Raw genomic sequence first — 20528 nt, forward strand, 5'->3', positions numbered from 1 at the left:
TTTCTGCATGTGACTTCCAAATCAGTTGTAGGAAGATGCAGCTCCAGTACTGCGCAACAGGTTTGGAAAGAAAAAAAATAAAAAAATAAAAAAAGGACATTGAGTAAGTGTTTCAACCTCCAGCCAAATAAACAGATACTACGCTTGTATTTGGAAAATAGCTAAATCAGGCAGCAGTTGGATAGGTCAACCAAACAGCTTTTCATCATAAAAGAGAAAAAAATTACACTGTAATATTGCAGCTATTGCATCTAACTTTATTTACATTGCAAATCCGTGATATTATCCAAATGAGAAAACCTAAGAGATCATTTAAAAAAGCATTCTGTGCTTAAAATATATTATAAATTTTCTGACTTCACGCAATGTTTTAATGTAATTTGGCTACAAGTCAACACTTTCAAAACTAATTGAGAAATCAAAAAGGTGGTTGCAATAGGAAAGTAACAACAGACTGTCCTAAAGAATAACTTCAGTGTTAATTTCAGCCTTGCTCTGAAATTTTGAAACGTGTGTGAAGGTGGAAGTAAAAACCACAATGTTTTCATTTTGCAAAGAACTGCTGCAGTTTCTCTGTGAAATGTTGAGTTGTAAACCTTTTTCCGTGGAAAGTCCTCCTGTTAGCAATTCAATTTCATACCCGGGCACCAAAAACGGGTCACAAATCACGAGGGCAAAGGACAGTTTGCAGGGTATGACCCTCAACTATCTCACATAATAATGACACAGCTCAGACACTTGGTAGCTGTCAAGAATAATGATACTGTACCCTCATGGCCAAGAGATGATACAACCGGTGTTTTACTTTATTTCCTCTTCTAGCGGCTCTGCATTTCCGAGCAATCTGCTGCTGGCAGGGGCCCAGAGCAGGACCCGCCGGGCAGGGCACGAACCGCTTTGTGCGGGATCGCCTCAGGGCCGCTGCTCGAGCGGCCCGAATTCACGGCGGGGCACGGCTTCTGCTCAGACAGGGCAAAACCAGATGTGCACGATGTGCTGTTATTTGCTAAAAAAAGGTGTACCGAGATGTTTCTTTGATGGGCCGGGCTGACTGTCCGGTGTCAGTCAGCCGCCCCGGTCTGGAGCTTGCTCTCCGGAGCGTTTTCACGCAGCTGTTCCGCGCCCGCTGTCACAGCGGCACAGACCTTCCCCAAAAGAGCAGCACATGCCGTGAGGACCCTCCAGCCTCACGCCCTGCTGGCGGCTCCCCGCGTTTTCAGCCGCAGGACGGCACGGCAGCGGTCTCTTGCGGCACTTGGAGCCTCAGAGCCGCAGGCGGGGGCCAGGGGACCCGGTACGTACCTGCGGCCGGCGCCGTCTCCGCCTCGGGAACTGACGGGAGCAGCCTGCGACGCGCTCCGCCTCCTGGCGCGGCGGCGGCAGCGGGCGGCGGATGGGGCCGGTGGGGACGGCGGCCTTGCGGGACCCCGGCGGCGCCGCGCTGCCCCGCGGCTTCTGGGCGGCCGTGCGCGTGTGGCTGGAGAAGCCGCAGGTGGCCAACAGGAGACTGAGCGGCGCCGCTGTCCAGGCGGAGGGGAAGGTGCCGCTCGGCGAGGGCGGGGAGATATCGCCGTCCATGGTCACCGCGGGGGCAGGCGGGGGCGATGGCGGGCAGGAGGGGCGAGCGGCGGGGGCCGCGGAGCTGCGCCGGCTTTGGAGGGAGGTGCGGGCCCAGCTGGCTCTGCCGCCCCCGCCCCTCACGGCCTGGGGCGGGTCTGGCGAGCTCCGCGCCGTGCTGAGGACGCTGCTGCCCCGGGGCCGCCCCGCCGCGCCCCCGGCCCGGGAGCTGGCGGTGCAAGGTGAGCAGGAGCAGGGCCGGGGGTGGCGGGAGGCCGGAGCGCGGCTGTGAGGGGCTGGGGCTGTCGCAGACCCGTCCCCTCGGAGATTGTCTCGCACATGAGAGAAATGCCCTTGTTTTCTCCCGTTTGTGGGAAGGAAGATGGACTTTTGTCCCTATCGTGTGCTTAGGGTTTATTTTTACCTTTCGTTGTTGTGCCAGGAAGCATTGAAGTTTTAGCATTGAAAGACAGATTACAGAGACCAGGGAGCTGTGACACTCAGGAGCTGCTGCCCACGCTCGTAGTGCAGACCTAATGACAGCTTACCAGGAGTGACGGGAGTGTTGGGAAATGCGGAATTACTGAACAGAGCAGGCAGCTGTGGCACCTGCCTGGCCAAGCAGCAGTGTCTGTTTCGACTTGCTTCATGTTTAGTATTGCTTAATGTGGAAAATGTGTATTTTATGATTGGCTTTTTGCAAATATTAAAATGAATGTTATATGTGTTATGTTAGAAAGTTATGCTGTATTACTTTTTTAGTAGTGTGTTAAGTATAGTTTTAAGTTATAACATAATGTTAAAATAGAGACTATTGTGAGTCCTTTTTTAAAAGAAAGGACTCACAGCAAAATAGCAGCCACAAACCACCTAAATCTTTCAGAGAACAAGTATTTATTGCTCCATTATCAGAAGAAACTAATTTCTTCCTGCCTCGCTCAGCTGTGAGACACCGTTAAGATTAAGAGGAAGAAGTTGATGCTGGCCAGACAGAATCCTTTGTTTGAATAGAATTTATGCATCATGTATGATGTGTATTAATATGCAACAAATTATTGTTTTTAAGGGTTAATCCTCTGTTAACGGGTGTCCTTTTTCGGGCTTATACTGCCCAGAAAAAGGTACCCAGACATCTGTAACTCTTTGTTTCTGTTGTCTCATATTGTCCTAATCCAAATTATCCAAATTATTATTACTCTAATTATATTGCTATTTTTATAACCATTTTATTACTTTTAAAATTTTAAAAACAAGTGATTAGCATTTTTCACATTAAGAAAAAATCTCAACTTGTTGCTTTTTTGGGTTTTTTGGGGTTTTTTTAATTGTTGTTTTTGTGTGTGTGAGGTTTTTTGTTTTGTTTTTGTTTTGCTTTGTGGTGTTTTTTTACATTGTATGATGGTAATATGCTCCAATAAATCCTGCTAATATAAAGAAACTTACTTGAGGTAGAACTTGACACTGCTTTTAAGATAAAGTTTGGAAAAATGTTGATATGGATTAAATTCTAGTAGTAGTGTTTTGGAAAGAATTAGAATTCCAGAAACAGCTTGACTTTCAATTCAGAAAGACTGATAGTCATTTATGGGCCACACTTGGGATGTTCTTGAGGCCTTTGATTCTTACCTGATGCCTTCAAAAAATCGGTGCCTTTAAAAAAAATATTATATGTTGCAGTTTGGTTTATTTTTTCTATTGATGCTAAGAGAAGATGCTCCTGAGCTGCATCTATAAAGTGTATCTCTAAGAAAAAGCCTAGGAGATTTTTTACAATTAAAAATATTGGAAGTGGAATTGCTAAGGATGGGATGAGATAGCAAGACTTAACATTTACTCTATTGCTAATTCATTCTTTCTTGTCTAACTCAGAAAACTTTGGAGTCCATTGGAAGTTGATTAAAAAAAGCCAGTGTAGCCTTTTTTATTTGCAAGAACGTTGGTTTTGATGGTAATTAAAAAAACATTTTCAAAATGGAGAACTCTAAGAAGTTATTCTGCAGAAGTCACCCTGGGTAAACAATAGCTAAAAGGATTTTTTTTCATTTTTGGAGGAAGTAATACTGCATATACACCTGCTTCCCAGGACTCTGGATTTGCTGTGGGATATTTGTATACTAGAAAAATCTTATTGTTTAGTTTTTACTTTATTAAAATAGTTAGGTGTGATGAAAATGAGTACTTCTGGTCAGCCCTAGATATTTTGGAAGCATCATGCCATAGAATGCTAAATTTGGAGAATTCAAATCATCCAGTAGCTTCAGATGTCAGGAACACCAAGAAGCAGATCTCTTCCTGGCATTGTGCTCCTTTCTCTATTGTCTTAGATCTTACCTCACTGGTTTGCAGGCAGAAGTTCATTTTGGTGCTAACCAGGGTGGGTTGCACCATGGAATAGTAAACCCTTATTTGCATATCTTTTCAGATGTGTACAATGGAACTGTGACCTTTCTGCCTTTGGAGGAAAACAGTGAAGGAAAATACCTGGTTAAAAAGTGCAATATTTATCAAATTCAACTTAAACATATAAAAGATGAGGAATGGTAAGTGTGGAGTGAGGAGAGGAAGCAAACAGTAAGTTATTGCAAGAGTCACACAATGGTTTAATATTGGTATGCAGGCATTTTAGATTTTAGAATTTTCTGCTTGATTAGTAAATTACAGTAGTGGTGTGATAGGAGTGCACAGTGTTCTCTAAAAAGAAACATCTACAATACCCAGAATAATGTAAAACAAACTTGTTTCACCTTTGAATGTAAAGATTGACTATACCTTTGCATGGTCTAGAAAAAATGTGCCTCTTCTGATCATGAGGATGTAGCAGTGCCTGTGAGAAAGGGTTTGTGGGCGTTACTAAGGGTGAGGGTCAAACCAGAGTTGCTGTAAATGGCTGAGCTTTAGTCATTGAAATATGGACCATTCAGTTTGGTCCTGAGCATATGGGGATGCTCTAATAAAATCTGAATAAAGTTAGAGATGATGAACTAATGAGTTGTGACAATGGATATATTTTTCTCTTAATTTTGCTTGTTATTTTTCAGGAATTTGAAAAGTTGACTTTCACTGTTTAGTGTTTGGCTATCTTGTGAGGTCAGGTTGCTCATCATCTGTGAGTCCTCATTTATTGTGTTAAATGCATCATGGACTCTTTGTGTTTGAATTGAGAGATAATGAGCTAACAAAATTCAGAGGAAACTGTTCCATTATTAAGTAATTTCACTGGTTTATTTTCCCATTGTTTCTCTACATATTTACTTATTCTCCAGTCTAGTTTTATATCTCTGATCTGCTGGTTTTCTCCATTTTATCCTTGTTTTCTCTGTCCTTGAGATAGCTGAAATAGTGAAATGTTGTATTTATACTAAGTTATTTGTTTGTTTGTTTGTTTTTAAGGTCTGTGTCTGTTGTAGCTCCGTTTGCAGAAGATTGGTTTTCAGATGGAATTGTGTACCCCAAACTAGCATGGCTTGGAAATGAACTTTTGTCCAAACTGGCTAAATGGTCTGTGGAGCAAAAGCCCAGTGAGTTTAAAAGTACACTCTCACTCATTTCAGTAGCAAAATACAGCAAGGTTTATCAGGACCTCAAAGAAAAGTACAAAGAGATGGTAAAGGTAAGCTTAAACAGTAAATGCAGTGATATTACCCTTCCTTCTTTTTTTTTTTTTACTTCATTACAGTGTAATGAAGCTGCTTCTTTCAATAAAATCTTTTTTTTTAATTAAAGAAGCAATTGTATGTTTTTTGGTTTCGTGTTTTGGGGGGCTTTTTTGATAATTGTATAGAGAATACAACAGTTCAGTACTTGGACAAACTTAATTGGAAAAGCAGGATTTAGAGCCAAATTCACAATAAATATTTGGATATTTGGATGTATCACTTATGATAAAAAGGAAGAAGTAAGTCAGTGGAATAATAGTTATCCACATTTTAGAAGGCATAAATAAAACACCTCCTTCTCCAAAACCTTTGGATACTATCTTAATATGTGTTTGAATTAGAGGAGCAGTGCTGCAACTTGTTTTCTTATCTTGGAGATCCTGAAGAGCAGCAGAGTGCTGTATGAAGTAATGTCTCTATTCTTGCAAACTTGGCTCTAGCTGCAGACAAAAAAATTGATCAATGCTTTTGTAAAACATACAGTGAAAATGCTGAAATGTTTTACTGATAATATTTCTGTACTAACAGGAAGAAACAAAGCAGAGGAGAATTAGAGTTTTGGGTAAGGCAACAATTCAGTCTTTAGTTCTGCAGTGGAATTGCTGCTGTTACACGTTTTAGTCTTTGTTTCAATTCTTCATTTACAAAGTAACACTTAGGAATAATATTTCAATTTTCTGTCTTCCTACTTCATATTTTGATTCTTTGTGTTCTGTCGTGCCAGGATAATTCCAGGTCTGTTCCTTGTAAAAAGAAATTTACAAATGTTCATGTCCTCAGTGTTGCAGAGGTATAGATCAGATTTTTTTCTCATGAGAAAGTTAAGCAAAAGATACATGGTCTGTTACAGAATAGGTGCAGCTGTTTACTTGTGACCTGCACATGTGGAGCCAAAATGTTCTTAGAAACTTTATTGTTTGGTTGAATCAAACAGTCTTTATATTCTCTGGGTATATTTTAATGAGGTTAAAGTCCAAAATCTGTGAAGTCCAGAAACTTACTGAAGTGAATAAATATTCAAGTTACTGTGTCTGAACATTTTTGAGGTTGTTTCAGATGATGCCAAAAATAAATATTTATCTATTTTTCATTCTGTTTTTTTTTTTCCTGAAGGTGTGGCCTGAAGTGACAGATCCTGAGAAATTTGTTTATGAAGATGTTGCCATTGCCACTTACTTGCTGGTAGGGAACTGCTTTACCTAATAATATGCTGTAAGGTTATATTTCCTGATAAGAGAACCTCTCTAGAGAAGATAATTTTAGAGGTAAACAAAAACTTCTTCTTGAAGATATGATGAAAATTTGTAGTCTTCTCTCACAGGAAATTTGTCATCTACATACACAAGATTTATTTATTTCTAAGTGAAAAAGCCAAAAGCACTGATGTAGAAGTTATAAGATGGATCAATAAGAGATTAGCATTGATTTTTTATAAATTTTTCTATTACTTGTTCATTTTATATGATGAACAAATAAAAACTTAAGGTTTTTCACTGCTATGCCTTTTCTTGATAAAATTTCTGCTCAAATCCCATCTTCAACTGTAATAAGGTCAACTGCAGATGCTAGAAGTGCAGATAAATGCTTGGTGCAATTTTCTCAAGCATCTATCTACTTAAGATTCTATGAAAATTCTGCCACCTGCAGTTCTTAGAAACTTCAGGTTTTTAAAAGGCAGGCACATAGATATTTTTGTTTTCCATCCAGGGTGTGGTAAGAGCATGTCTACGTTGAACTATTCTTGTAGCATCTTACCTAAATCAGTTTTTCTGAGTAAGTTAGCTCATTTCCAATACTCATTGAGGACTAATTTTGTTAGTTAGTGTTTAACCCCTTGGAACCTTAGATACTGGCTTGTGGAAATAGCTATGTAATAGACTCATCTACCATTTTTACTACTATCTTAATATTCAGTGTTGAAAATTAGGAATTTAGTTGTAGCCACAAGAAAATTCTGGAGTGATAGCATGTTTATACATGTGATTGTTGGTTTACAGTGATTTTATTTTGACTAATATAGCAGTAGTTATCAGAAAGTCATTAAAGTCATTCAATATGCAGTTTATGTAAATGAAAAAGTATGGTATTAATAACCTAACCTGCTGCAAAATGTTCAGGTATCTATTTGATGGTGTATGAAACTCATTGTTTAGAAGTACATTATACAGGTGATTAAGAAAAAGTAGGTCCAGTGTTAAGTTTTATGGATTTATGGCATCTGCATGTGACCATTTTATTTTCCAATCATGTTGACATCACTCACTATCCAGGGGCATGGCCAAGGGCATGGCTGTTGTGTTGTGAAAAACCCTGCAGGAATTGGGGGATAGGATCTGTGAAGGATGTAATTAGGGATTTCTGGGATACTGCCTGGAGTGCCAAAGTGCAATGATTGGTAAATCTAAAACCATAATCCATGAGATTAGCAGACTGTGTTTATCTTCAGCTTTTTTCCTTCTAGCAAAATGCACCATGTTACAAATACTTATTTTCATAGTTAAGTACTCTTCAAGATTTTTGGTAGTCCTAGTGAAAAATCAGAGTGCAGAGTTACAAATGTGTCATCTCTAACTTCTCATTGAAGGAAAAAGAGTTGGAAAATGGTGAAGGTTAATCCATACTCTGCAGAGAAACAGCCACTTATTAATTATAGATTATATATCTGGGTAAAAGTACCTACTTATGTACAGATCAGGGACAAGAATTTGGCTGAAAGCCTTGGGGTCCCTTAGCTGGTGTAGAATTTGGGGCAGTTACCTTGCTAGGTAACACTGTTGCTTTGTTCAGTAAAAGGGACGTTGCAAGTACCAGTGTATCATCAAGTGATCACAAAGAATATTTTGGGGTTTATTTTCAGCTCTGCCAGCAATGCGTTCTTTAATGCAGTGGATAGAAATGCATCTGTGGTGTTACTTGCAGAGACACTGATGAAGGTTACTTGATACTTCCCTTGCTTTCCACTGTTCTTCTCTTGTATCCATTGTTTTAGCAACTTATTTTACATTTATGTTCATTCTAGCCCAGAGCTGTAAAGTCCTGACTAATTTCAACTCCCAATGACTCAAAATGGAGTGGAGGATGTGCTTAGCACTTAGAAAACTATTGATATTTTGCAAAATAATTCTTGTTTCACTCCATAAACAGTGTTTTTCTGTTTTGTTTTGGTTTTTTTTCTTTTTTTTCAGATTTTCTCTTTTTTTCTCTAAATTTATTTTACCTGTGAGTGCAGTGAATGTTTTCTGTCAAGGCTGCATTTCCAGCTTTCCTCTGTCATCTCCAATAACATTTGATGGTTTCTTACAGGGAAATGTGAGAGCAGAAGCCTAATATGTTTTGTTTTCTTTTCTTAGATTCTTTGGGAAGAAGAGAGAAAAGAAAAAGGATTGAGCCAAGAAACAGTCATTTGTAGATCTTGGATGTGGAAATGGTTTGCTGGTTCATATTCTAAACAATGAAGGGGTAAATAGAATGATTTTTAAAATAATTATTAAAAACTAGTGTCAATATTCTTGTTATGCTTTCCTTTTATCTGGCATGCAAATAGCCAAAATAAACTAATTCATGTTGCTAAAACAGGATTTTGTCCCTCTAGTTACTAACAGAAAATCCTACCAGAGGATTAGACCATTCATTTATTTATCTTAATTAGTGTATTTAATTTAAATTCAGGGCTATTTTTTCTCAGAAAAAGAAAAGAAAACTAAAGAAAGGTAATGGATTACTTCAGTTATGCAAAAGGAATGTGAAATTTCGACATAGGTTCTACCTCTCACAAGATGTGTTCATGAACTTATTTTTATCCAAAATGAATTCTACTTGTGATGTCATAAAATGTTTTTCTATATCTTTGAAAGCAGTCCTGAGATTTCTTAATTAAAAATGCCTAACAGCATACTGTACTTTTTGGAGTAAAAATGTAGCAGCAGCATAATTCAGTTTGTTGAGGCATAGTTGCTGAAATAGCAATGAAAGAACAGTGAGACTAAACAAAACCCATTGAAGTTGGGTCTGTCTGATTCAGAAAATTGCATTTTCCACTTTTAGGAGAACATGGGGAAATTTTTAAAGGAAATGAATGTCTCTTATTAGATAAAGAGATGTCACTGGGGGAGTAGGGAAATGTTCCAAGTTCTCCTAGCACAAGATTTCTATTCTTGTGTGGCCAGAAAACTTTTGTGTACCATAAGCTGCTGTTTTCTGTGTGGATTTTTCAATCAGTCAGTCATTCACTCAGTGCTGACAAACATTGACTGTCAAGAAAATCATGTATGAGAGTTTTATGAGACTTTTTTTAGTAATTGATTTTTCTTAGTTCTGCACAAGGTTCTTGGATTTCAAATACTACACATTCTTCATTTCTTGCTTTAGTTTCCAGTCTATTTCCTCTTCCCTTTAATTCACATAGGGGAAAAAAGTGTTTGGGTATCAGTAGCTGATAGGTGGTTCTCCACTAAGGCCTGCTTAGAGTAGTATTTTTCTTTGAGCACTGTGGGTGCTGCAGTAGTACTCAACTTGTGAAAGGCCTTGATATTTTAAAAACAAACAAACGAAAAATCAACACCTCTGTTTTTACATTTCTAGAGATACAGATTTTCAAGAGCAGTCTCAGTAGGTGTGCCCAGGTAAAATTTTGAACCAGATATATTCTTAAGGTTTCCTAATTATTCCCTTCATATTTCAAAGGGAAGAAAGGGAGTAAAAGTATTCAGCTGAAATGGCAAAGCTGCTTTTTGTTCTGTGTCTAAATCTTAACAGAATGAAATAATTGAAGTTAGTGTGTACATTTACTGAACTTACTTGAAATTTCTGAAAAAAGTAGTACTTAAATTGAATATTTTTGTTCAAATATTTCAGCATCCAGGAAGAGGAATTGATGTGAGGAGAAGAAAAATATGGGACATGTATGGACCAGAGACACACTTAGAGGTATTATGCAAATGTATGTCAGTCTTACTGATCTGTACATTTATTCATTTGTTCACTGTTTCAGGATGTATTGATGCAAGTGTAAGGAAGCACACTGGTTACACACAGTTGTCTAAAGGGACCCATGGGTTTGTTATGCTGCTACCCATATCCCTTGGTGGTGTAGTAAGTTGTAAAGGGAGAAAAATATGAGAAAAATATTGTATTGTACCCTTGCATGTTTGCAACTTGTTTGTTTCTCAGCCAAAAACCACTGGCATGATTTCTTACTGCATGTACAGACATGCACACCATGAAACAAGCTTTCTTTTTACCAGATGATCAGTATTAAGCAGCTTTATTTGCACCACTAGTTCATACAAGATAATAAAGGCACTCATAATTTGTGATAATTACATGAAAATGATTCTGACCTTCTAGTGCTATGTTCTCTTTTGGGGGGAAAAGTTGCTGTTGAACCTCAAAGGAGCCAACATAAATAATAGCAATAGAAGCCTTCAAAAATGAACAGGAAAATGAGTCTGCAAAAGTGATTATATTTCAAGTTTCATGTTATCATTTTCATGAACTATTTGAGCACAGGAGCATTCACTTTGATTCTGATACTGATTAAATCTAATAATCTGATACTCATTAAAGCATGGTGCCAATGAGCAGTTGTCCTTGGGAGGTGAGGTGTTCCTGGTTTTTTGTTCTTCAGGTCTAGAATTTCTTACTCTGTTCTGTCAAAATTTTCAGCTCCCAATATAGTAAAATAATTTTCCACCTGTGGTTATTCTCTAGTGCTGTTTTAAAGTTCATTCAACATATTATGAATTGTTCATTCAACAATGAGGGTGCTAACTCATTAAATTAGGAAAGAAAATCAATTTTCACAGATGGGACATCACAGATTTCAGTGTTGTTGAGAAGCAGGTAGCCTTCTCTTTTCCACCCTGCTATTTTGGGTACAAGTTTCAAAACTGCCATATTCCTTTACTGCAGTCTGCAAGCAGATCTTACCGAAAAGCTTCAACAAACAACCCAAACCATCAAGCTGTGGTGCTCCATCATTCTTCTTGTACTGTATTAAGTCACATCTGATCATGATGAACAGCATTGTCTCTCTGTCTTTGTATTACATGTTCCTATTTCTGCCTAGAAAGATTAGAAACAATAAAATATATGCTGAAGAAAGTAATGATTGATGCCGGAAGGAATTAGACCAGGAACAGGAAGGGTGAAATGATTTTGCAAGGCTCATGTAGCCACAGGAGCTACAGAAGGAAGAAGAACCTGCTCACACTTTGTTACCCCTGTAGCTAATTTTGTTTTGATCTTTACTTCCAGCACGAGTTGCAGGGTAGGTGTTGCCACCTGTGGGGTTCAGTACAGTTCTAACCTAAATGGATGTAACAGGTGGCACTCTGTGCTTCTAAACTGCTCTCAGACACAGTAAATACAAATTTGATTGGGGTGACTGTCAGAATGGGCAGTGAGGCACTGATAATTCATGCTATGCCTAAATTGAATGATCAAAACTGAAATGTAAAGTATGAGCAATGTGTTTAATCAACCTTAAGGAAACACTTACCAAAGCCTTGGTAATTTAACATCCAGTAATCTGCCAAAAAAACTTGTTACATTCATTATCTAGAAATGTTAATGCATATCTAAAAATGAGCTGTAGTATTAAAGGGAACAATTTTAAGTGAACAATCACCGTGTTAATCCTTTAGAGGGATTTGGAAAGTAACCAAGATAGTCTGAAATTCCCTCATTAGTGGTTTTGTTTTATTTTATTCTTTAATTCCTATACAGATACATGTGATGCATGTACATGTGAATTTTAAGTTCTTAAAACATATCTTTTCTATATAAAAAGAGATTATGGGTGTAATTTCCAAAACTTTTCCTAAAAGACTGTGGAAATTAAAATCTAAAACTTTTTTCAAATTTGCCCAATAATTCTTTTAATGTTCATAGAGATGTTCAGGGAAGAGTGTCTACTTGGATGGTGTCAGCATCTTTCAGTACTTTCTCTGCTGAACTTAGTTCAAAGTGAGAAAATGTACTTGTGATGCACAAACATAATAGCCACTGCAGAACATTTGAATTTAGCCTGTATGAGGAATTCATCCTCTTAGTTTTATTTGAGGTTTCTTTTGTTTGATACTGTTTTATTATACATGAATGATATCATGTGAAGAGAGTGGTGTTCTGTATACTAGGATTTGATTTGGGCAGCAGCTGTCAAGGAGGAGAAAATAACAATGAAGGTGTGTTCTGATTAATTGCTGTGTGAGTCCTACAGACTGCAAGATGGCAAATTAAGTGCCTTTCTGAAAAACCAAGTTCAGGCATACAAGTGACAGAAGGAGATTGGCAAGAAATCATAATTTAGTGTATGATATTTATTTAAATATATAAATATATATATTTTTTTTTTGTTTATATATCTAATATATTTAAATGCCAGATATCTTAATCAGAGTTGCTATTCTACTGTTTTGCTGACCCATGTTTTGTGGGTGTTTTTTGTTTAATTACTTCTCTGTAGCTATAAAAATTGCTGAGGAGAACATTGTTGATGTCTGTGCTGCTCACTCACCTTGTATTTGTGAGCCGGTATTACTTGATATTAAATAAAATGCTTTAAAGAAACATGCTATAGCATTCACTTGCTGTGTTGTTCTGTTTTGTAGGAAGCTACAATCATTCCAGGTGACAGTCATCTCTTTCCAGACACTGACTGGCTCATAGGAAACCATTCAGATGAATTAACACCATGGATACCTGTAATTGCAGCTAGGTATTTTTGCAGAGGGAGGGGAGTGGGATGGAAGGAATTAAAAAAACAAACAGACAGAAAAAAACAAACAGCCCCCCCTCCCCCCCAATTACCTATGTAGGCTTGATAAAAACTGTCAGCTTTGTTTCCACACCAGTTGTTCTTTTAAGACTGGCTGCTTTTGAAGCAAGTTGATTATTTTTACCAAGTGTTTTTGTAGAGAAGTGCAGATGCAGTATTTACTTTCTCATAGAATGCAGTGCAGTATTTTGCTTTTGACATTCAAAAACCAAAACTGTTTTTTATTCCTTATATGTGAAGCTATTGAGTGGCTTTTTGTTGTGTTTTTTTTTCTTGTAAATACAAGCTTATGGTTCTGCCTTCCCTTGTGCTGTTGTGCTCTTTACCACCAGCAAAAGTAATTTAGTTTTACTTCTGCAAACTAAGTTGGCAAAGTAGGTTGCTGCATCAAATACTTTGGAAATGGTAATTTTGACTAAATTAATCGTTTGATTGAAAGAGGAAGTTACAAATATTATTGCATGAAGCTCTGTAGCTTAATAAAATTTCCATTGTTGCTTTTATCTGATAGGTTGTTTGTTAAATGTTTATGTTTTCTGAAATAATTTACTGTTCAGCAGTTTGTTATCCTTCTTGTAGGTCTTCCTATTCATGTTGTTACTTTGTGCTGCCATGCTGCTTCTTTGATTTCCATGGAAAATACAGCCGAAGACAAAGCAAGAAAACTCAGTACAGAGAATATCTAGATTTTGTTGCCCAAGTGGGATTTGTATGTGGCTTTCATGTGGAAGAAGATTGCCTTAGAATTCCATCAACAAAAAGGGTAATTTTGGCCTCTGTAGAGCTTTTGTCTTGTTTTTTTTAATCTGCTCTGTTTGAAGCGTACGGATGTTTGTTCATTATTATTTTTGTAAGATAAGATTATAGTCAGCTTCATTACTTGATACAGTATGCTCTGAAAAGAGATTAAAAATACTCATTGTTTTCTTGGGAATTATTCTCTTAATGTTATAGGTACAGTCCCCCCCCCAAAAAAAAAAACAGGAAAAAATGAAATGTTTCATGATTTTCTCTTATGTCACTCTATATGATGAAAAACTTAAAAAACCTTTTTTTCTACCTTAATTTTTCTAGTTGCCTGTCTTACTTTGTACTTAATTTTGTTGTTTTTCTTGTCCAGTGAAATTCAAAGTGAAGTCTTTTCAGAGTAGGAAGAGGTGTCCAGCTTTAAATAATCTGAGGGTTAGGAACAATATTTTTTGCTGTGTGATTTTATAGCATGATGGATTATGATTTGTTTACTGGATTTCTTCTGGGGCACCAATATTCAAAGACTGGAATTAAAAACCCCTCAGGTGTTACTGAGCATTGAGTTGATATTGGATTTTATTGTAGGTAGTGAGAGTACCCTGCATAAACATGTGGAGTTTGTGGGGCTGGGTGTAAATACAGGACTCTGATAGTGATTTACTTGTTTCTGCCAAAATAGGTCAGTTTTGTTGGGAAAAGCAGGACCTATCCAGCTGTAGAACATGCTCTGATTGATGAACAGATAACACAGTTTATTAACAGTCGTCGGACCTGTGCTGGGGCCACGTGTGACAGAAGGGTTGGATTTAACCATGAGCATCACTGTGGTGGTCTGTGCAAAGAAGCAGGCTCAGAGCCTCCTGAAGATGAGACTGAAACAGCTGGTACAATTTGGATGCCTGGATTTCGACCCAGAGAAAAAGTAGAACAAGTCAGAAATTGTGCTTCCCTCCCTCGAGACTTTGTAGATGAAGTGGTTCTCAATGTGGCAAACCTGCTGTTAAATGCAGCCCCCCAGAAATCATGTTCTGATAAACAGGGTGGAAATATGAATACCTGGAATCAAGGAGGTGAGGTTATCTTTCCTTTACACTATCTTTAGCTGGCAGAACATGTCTTTTCCAGCAAATTTACAAGTTTGTGAATAGATTTTTAGGAAACACTGGGAACAATACAGTAGCAATCAAAGGTGCTTTTTTTTTCCCACTATGTTTTATTGCATGTAGAAGAATATTTTGAAATTGGTGTGAGTTTTTTTCCTCGTTTACACTTAAACACTATTATAGAATCGATTTTTATTAAACCAAACCAAACTAAACCCACAACTCTACCCTATTAGTGGAGAACATTATGGTTTAGAATATTAGCATAATAATTAGCTATACTTCTGTAGAGTTTGTAAGAAGTCCTTTGAAGTGCCATTAGGTTACAACATGATTAGGATTTTTTAGTTTAGTTTTAGGAACAAAAAGAATGTTAAGCTGCTGTTAATTGTATAAGCAGTCAGTTATCACTACTACCATCTTTCCAATTTCTTCCATCTCTTTTTATAATTTACTCACTGTAATAAGTCATATTTTACTGACTGAGTCTTCTAACTACATGCTTATGAACAGTGCTTATTGCACTGAGGGTTACATGCTACTGTAAAAAAAGCAGAGCAAATAAAAGGTGTCTTACTGTAGAAATTCTGACCTGAGTCCTGCAAAATGAAAGCTGCTGTTTTACAGACAATATACATATAAAATATATACCATACATCATATTGGGAAAAAAGTTGCTGCAGTCCTGGTAGATAATTCTGACATTCTGCTCACAGTCATTACCTTGAATAGAAGTTGAATTGTATTAAGGCTTTATAGAGAAAGTTTTTAATCATTCTACCATTTTTTTATTGCAGAAAGCCTTTCCTTGAGAGAAGTGGCAGAACACTTGGATAAAGAGATTTTAAAAAAGCTGAAAAGTGAATATGGAGGCCTGCAGACACTACTCAAGAACAATCATCAAGTATTTGAAGGTAAAGGAGTTTTGAGTTGTTTTTTTTTTTTCTCCTTAATTATTTATCTCCTCTATATGCAGTTAAACTTAACTGAAAAATTACTCTGGTGGTTTTTTAACTATTTTTTGTATCTTTGTAGAAAACTGAATATTCTTTATGTGCCCATTGCTCCAAGATATTGTTAGTAAAGCTCTTATGAATTGAGATTGGTAAGGCATCTATCAGCAAAATGTTCTGCACTGACTGTATCTGAAAAGACAAGCCTTTAGTTTAGGTGGCTGATTTGATGCTATTCTTTGACTTTTTATTCTTGTTTCTTCCTATGAAATACTGATGGTTTTGAGGCTGTGAAATACAGAGCAATATTACTAAAGTATTTAGCTGGGGCTAAATGCTGACATGAAATGTGTAAATGCTGACATGAAATGTAAATGCATGCCCAAAGTGTAAATGCTGACATGAAACAAAATTAGTCTCCTTAAGAACCTATAATTATGAGGCTTGATGTGTTTATAAAGCTTGTGTTTGTGTAGCTTGTGGTAGCATGGCAGAAAGAACTCAGTAGCAAGTCTCTGTGGCTGGCTGGGTTTGTTGATAGCAGTTTTTTGGGTTTGTTTTTTTTTTCCCTGTTGTAATGTGTGGTGACAGTGTGCTTTGTGTAATTTGTGCTTTGGGGCTTTTTTGTGAGTGTGAAGTTTTGCAAAACTAAAATGTAGCTTTGCAGTAATACGAGATCTTCAAGGTTTTATCAGTATTAAAGCTGCTTCAAATTTCAAAATGTGTTATGTCTATGTCTGCTGTAAAATACTGATGAATTAATCCATGGAAAGTAATCCTGAGTATGCAACCTGTTTGTTGCCAGTGGTCAACTTAAGCAAGTTTAGCATCCACTAAATAATTGTGTACACTTGGCTGATAGAATCCTCCTGAATTACCATCCATTAAAAAGAGTTGGTCATGTGGAGTTGTTTGTATGTCTGAATTTGGTTTCCTATCATTAGGAATAGCTGAAATAGGTTTTGCAATATGTTATATTGTAAATGGAATGAGCATTTTAAATTGGCTTGGAGGCTGTGTGCACATTACCTATGAAGAAAAGACTGGGATTAAGTCAGACCATCTCAGTAATTTATGTCACAGGGCCTGGGGAGAGACCACTTGATTCTCCCTTAGTAGCATGTCACCATAACAAGAAACTTCTGGTGGTCTCCAAGGACATTGCTCCTGCCCAGGAGGACAGAGAAGAACATAGCTAGCTCTTTTGTCATTTTTACTGATTTTTTTTTTTATTTTACAACATGGAAATGGATGGATGTACACACACACCAAACAGAAACTGGGTCTTAGAATAATTGATAGGTGGCAGTTTCTTTAGATCAGGTATCTTGTCCAATACAAGACTGATTTTCTAGGGAAAAATTATGTTTCATAATAAATACCTGTTAATTTTTCTTCCTCTTTTGTGAGGGATTTTAAAGCTCAGCTGGAATTGCTTCTTGATTGGCTTACTATGAGTTCAGATCTGTCTGTGTATCACAAGGAAACCTGGAGACATTAATTCATCCAGGGCAGACTGTGTGATATTCAGCTTTCACTGGACTTGTTACTTTTTGAATAGCAATGATCAGAATGCAGAATGGAATTAGTTAACTATCCCAAGCTAGAAGTGTCTGAGACAGAAGGTGTGATTGAAGCAGAATATGAAAGTAGAGCATGGCAACTTAAAAGTGGCAGATTCTTCCCTCTTCATTTTCACTGTTGTTTATCATCTGTTTGTTTTTTTTCTTCCTCTCTGGCTAATTTCCTTTTATCTGTTTACTCATTTAAGGAGTTGACAGAGATTCACAAGTGTGTACATGTGCAGTTTATGGCCCTAACACAGCAAACTAATTTGAAAAGCCCAAAGTGCTGAATCCTTATTAACCAATGATAATTCAGTGTTGGCTCTCATGAAGGATTAGACTTGTCATCTCCTTGGTGCTGTGTGTTTTTGGGTCAGTGAACTGTGAAAGTAGCAGAAGACACTTGCTGGTAATCACATTTTAGATGTGGAATCATAAAGTTAAAAACATGGGAAGAATTACAGTTCTTGAAGTTGAAACTTCTTTTGTTAGAACTTGCAATCTAAGTTCAGATGATTTTAGTCTCAATGATCCCAACTGCTATATTTAAAATGAACTAACAAATGTCTACAAAGATGATGCAAAGGTGCCTCAAACTATTCAGCATGGCAGTGAAACATCTCTCAGGGAAATTAATCAAGTCTTCTTTTTACTGTGTCTGCATTATCTTTGTAGTGGTTTGTTGTGTACTTCTGTCTGTTTCTGTACAAATGGCTCAGATGGTTTTGCCTGAGTGATCCATTTGTAGAATGTTTTTCATTCACAGAATGTCACTACAATTTTTTCCAGTATAATTGTCATGGATCTCTTATTAACAGCTACATTTTTGTTTGTTTTTAAATCTTAGTTCTAAATGGGAGAGTTCATATTCGTGACTGGAGAAAAGAGAAACCACCAAGTAAAACTAAACCTGAAGTGAAACGGCGCCTTTCAGCTGAAGCATTTAAAACACGCCTCTGTTGGTTTTTCATTCATCATCCTGATGGTTGTTCTTTACCTTCTGAAGCTTGCCCATATGCCCATGGGACTGAGGAGCTAAGGCAGTCTCAGATGATTAAGAAGAAAAAACATATACAATAATGAAATGTTGCAACTTGTGTTTAGATTTATGTACCTAAGAGAATCTATGATTGACTTTGGGACTGCCTAGTGTGTGAACATCTGTACAGTATGGGGGGATTTTCCTCATTTCTGTGCATCTTATTTTGCAGTTGGTTTACAAGTTCTCCTGTATTTCTAATTCTTTATTTTTTTATTAACAGGTAATAGGCATAGTAAAGTACATTTATATTTTTGGATTTGTCACAGCTTGTCTAGCATGCCTTTGTATAAGTAGAAAAGTTTAAAAACTTAATTTCCTGGGAAACTCCTCATGATCCTTAATCAGATCAAAAGTACATGATGCAGCATTTTCAAGCCCTGAAAATTAGCCTGTTTTGTTCCACAGTTTCCAAGTGTCTTAGGGAAACTTCTCTGTCCCGCCATCCAGGTGCCACTCTGGCAGCCACACCTGCAGCACCTGAGCTGGGACTGAAGCCCCTTCACAGCAGGCAGCTCCAGTGAGCCCAGGGTTGCCCTGCTTGTCTCCCTACACCCCCACACTCACACAGTCAGACAAGGTTCCTTTACTCCCTGGCCCCAGGATTCCCATAGCACAGGTCTCAGTCCTTAAAATAATTTAAACTTGGTGCAACAACAAAATAGCAGCTCAAGCTGCTGCCTCTGATGAGGGACCTTGTACAAAGGAACTCCTGGGTTTTTATACCCTCACAGGCCCAGCACACAAAGTCTGGGTATCCTCGGCTCCTGCCTCATCTCTGAGTGTCCAGTGCTGCCACAGGTCCCCAGGCCCTTTCCTGTGTGAAGGGTGCCATTTCTCAGCCTCTTGCCTGGGGCTTCCACCACTCAGAGCTCAATCTGCAGTTCACACTGCAGCTGCTCACCTTGCTACCTGCACTGAATGTGTTCCTCAACAGGAGGATTTATGGTTTCTTATAACTCATAGTGGCTCTTGGGAGTCTTGGCATCAGAAATGAGAGAGATTTCACTCTTTCATGGCTTGATAGCTTCCTTTCCAAGTTACTATGCAGTAATAATATAGAATACCCTTCATAGTCCTTTCCTTGCATTTTATTTTGATTCAAAGTAATTGGTTTGCAAGAAGAATTTTCTGGGAAATTACTGTGGAAGCCTTCAGATGTAGGTGTAGGTTTTTAAGGGTCTGTAGGCCACACTGTCATAGATTCATAGAAGGAGTTGTGTTGGAAGCAACCTTAAAGATCATCTAGTTCCAACTCCCCTGCCATGGGCAGGGACATCTTTCACTAGATCCAATTCCTCAAAGCCTCATCCAACCTGGCCTTTTCTTATTGTCAAAGTAAGGAGTAAAAGTAGAAAATCTGTTTAATAATATTAGGATGATGAGATTTCTGTGTATCAGATAACGAAGGAATGTTTAGCACCTTGAGCAACTTTTAGCCCCTTTGGTAGAATATGTTCTTTAATAGGTTTAACTTTTAAATGCACATCCTAAGAAGAATACTGAAGCTGATGAAGGGTGTAGAGAATATGTCCTGTGAGGAGCAACTCAGAAACTGAGGCTTGTTAGCCTGGTGAAAAAGAAGCTCAGAGGACTCTTATTAGTCTCTACAGCCTGAAAGGAGGTTGTAGCCAGGTAGGGATCATACTCCCAAGTAACAAGTGACAGCTTGAAAGAAAATTACTTCAATTTGCACCAGGGTAAGGGTATTAGGAAAAACCAAAGGACTTATCAAGCATTGCAACAGGCTGCCCAGGGAAAGGGTGGAATCACTCTACCACACCTGGAGGTGTTTAAAAGACATGTAGGTGTGGCATTTTGGGACAGGGTGGTGAACTGGCAGTGCTGGGTAAATGGTTGGAGTCAATGACCTTAGAGATCTTTCCCAATTCTATGATTCTATCAACTTACCAGTGAACCTAATTATTACTCAGTGGCAGTCATTGAACTGGTGTCATAGTTCATACCTGTTAAGTACTTGTAAAGTTCAATATGTGCTGTACAAGTTGTGACAAGGACTTGTGTTCTGGCCCAGTTGGTACATTGATAGTGTGGAAACTCATTTCTGATCTACTGAGACAAGACTTAGATTGCAAAAACCTACTGAAGAAAGGCAAGATGAAGATTA

General features: G+C 37.8%; 2 protein-coding genes across 3 annotated transcripts in view; one reads left to right on the plus strand and one right to left on the minus strand.

Moving 5' to 3' along the window:
- Positions 1-1380, minus strand: part of ACOX3 (acyl-CoA oxidase 3, pristanoyl) — a 31888-nt gene extending 30508 nt beyond the window's left edge. Inside the window, exon 1 of one of the 2 annotated variants that reach the window (XM_036382122.2) lies at positions 1303-1380. The gene's annotated coding sequence lies outside the window, so the exon portion shown is untranslated. Of the gene's footprint in view, positions 1-769; positions 1234-1302 lie in introns of those variants that run through there. The other variant, XM_036382121.1, reaches the window with a different exon arrangement.
- A 13-nt stretch (positions 1381-1393) lies between these two features.
- Positions 1394-18666, plus strand: TRMT44 (tRNA methyltransferase 44 homolog). Its single transcript, XM_036382124.2, is given in 12 exon segments — positions 1394-1799; positions 3980-4097; positions 4948-5167; positions 6327-6395; positions 8564-8599; positions 8601-8672; positions 10068-10139; positions 12824-12930; positions 13570-13753; positions 14420-14810; positions 15641-15757; positions 18209-18666. Coding segments are annotated over 12 exon segments (2025 nt in total). The 3' UTR covers positions 18442-18666.
- Positions 18667-20528: the final 1862 nt, after the last annotated feature.

Source organism: Molothrus ater, chromosome 4 (genome assembly GCF_012460135.2).
Source record: "Molothrus ater isolate BHLD 08-10-18 breed brown headed cowbird chromosome 4, BPBGC_Mater_1.1, whole genome shotgun sequence".
Classification (NCBI taxonomy): domain Eukaryota; kingdom Metazoa; phylum Chordata; class Aves; order Passeriformes; family Icteridae; genus Molothrus; species Molothrus ater.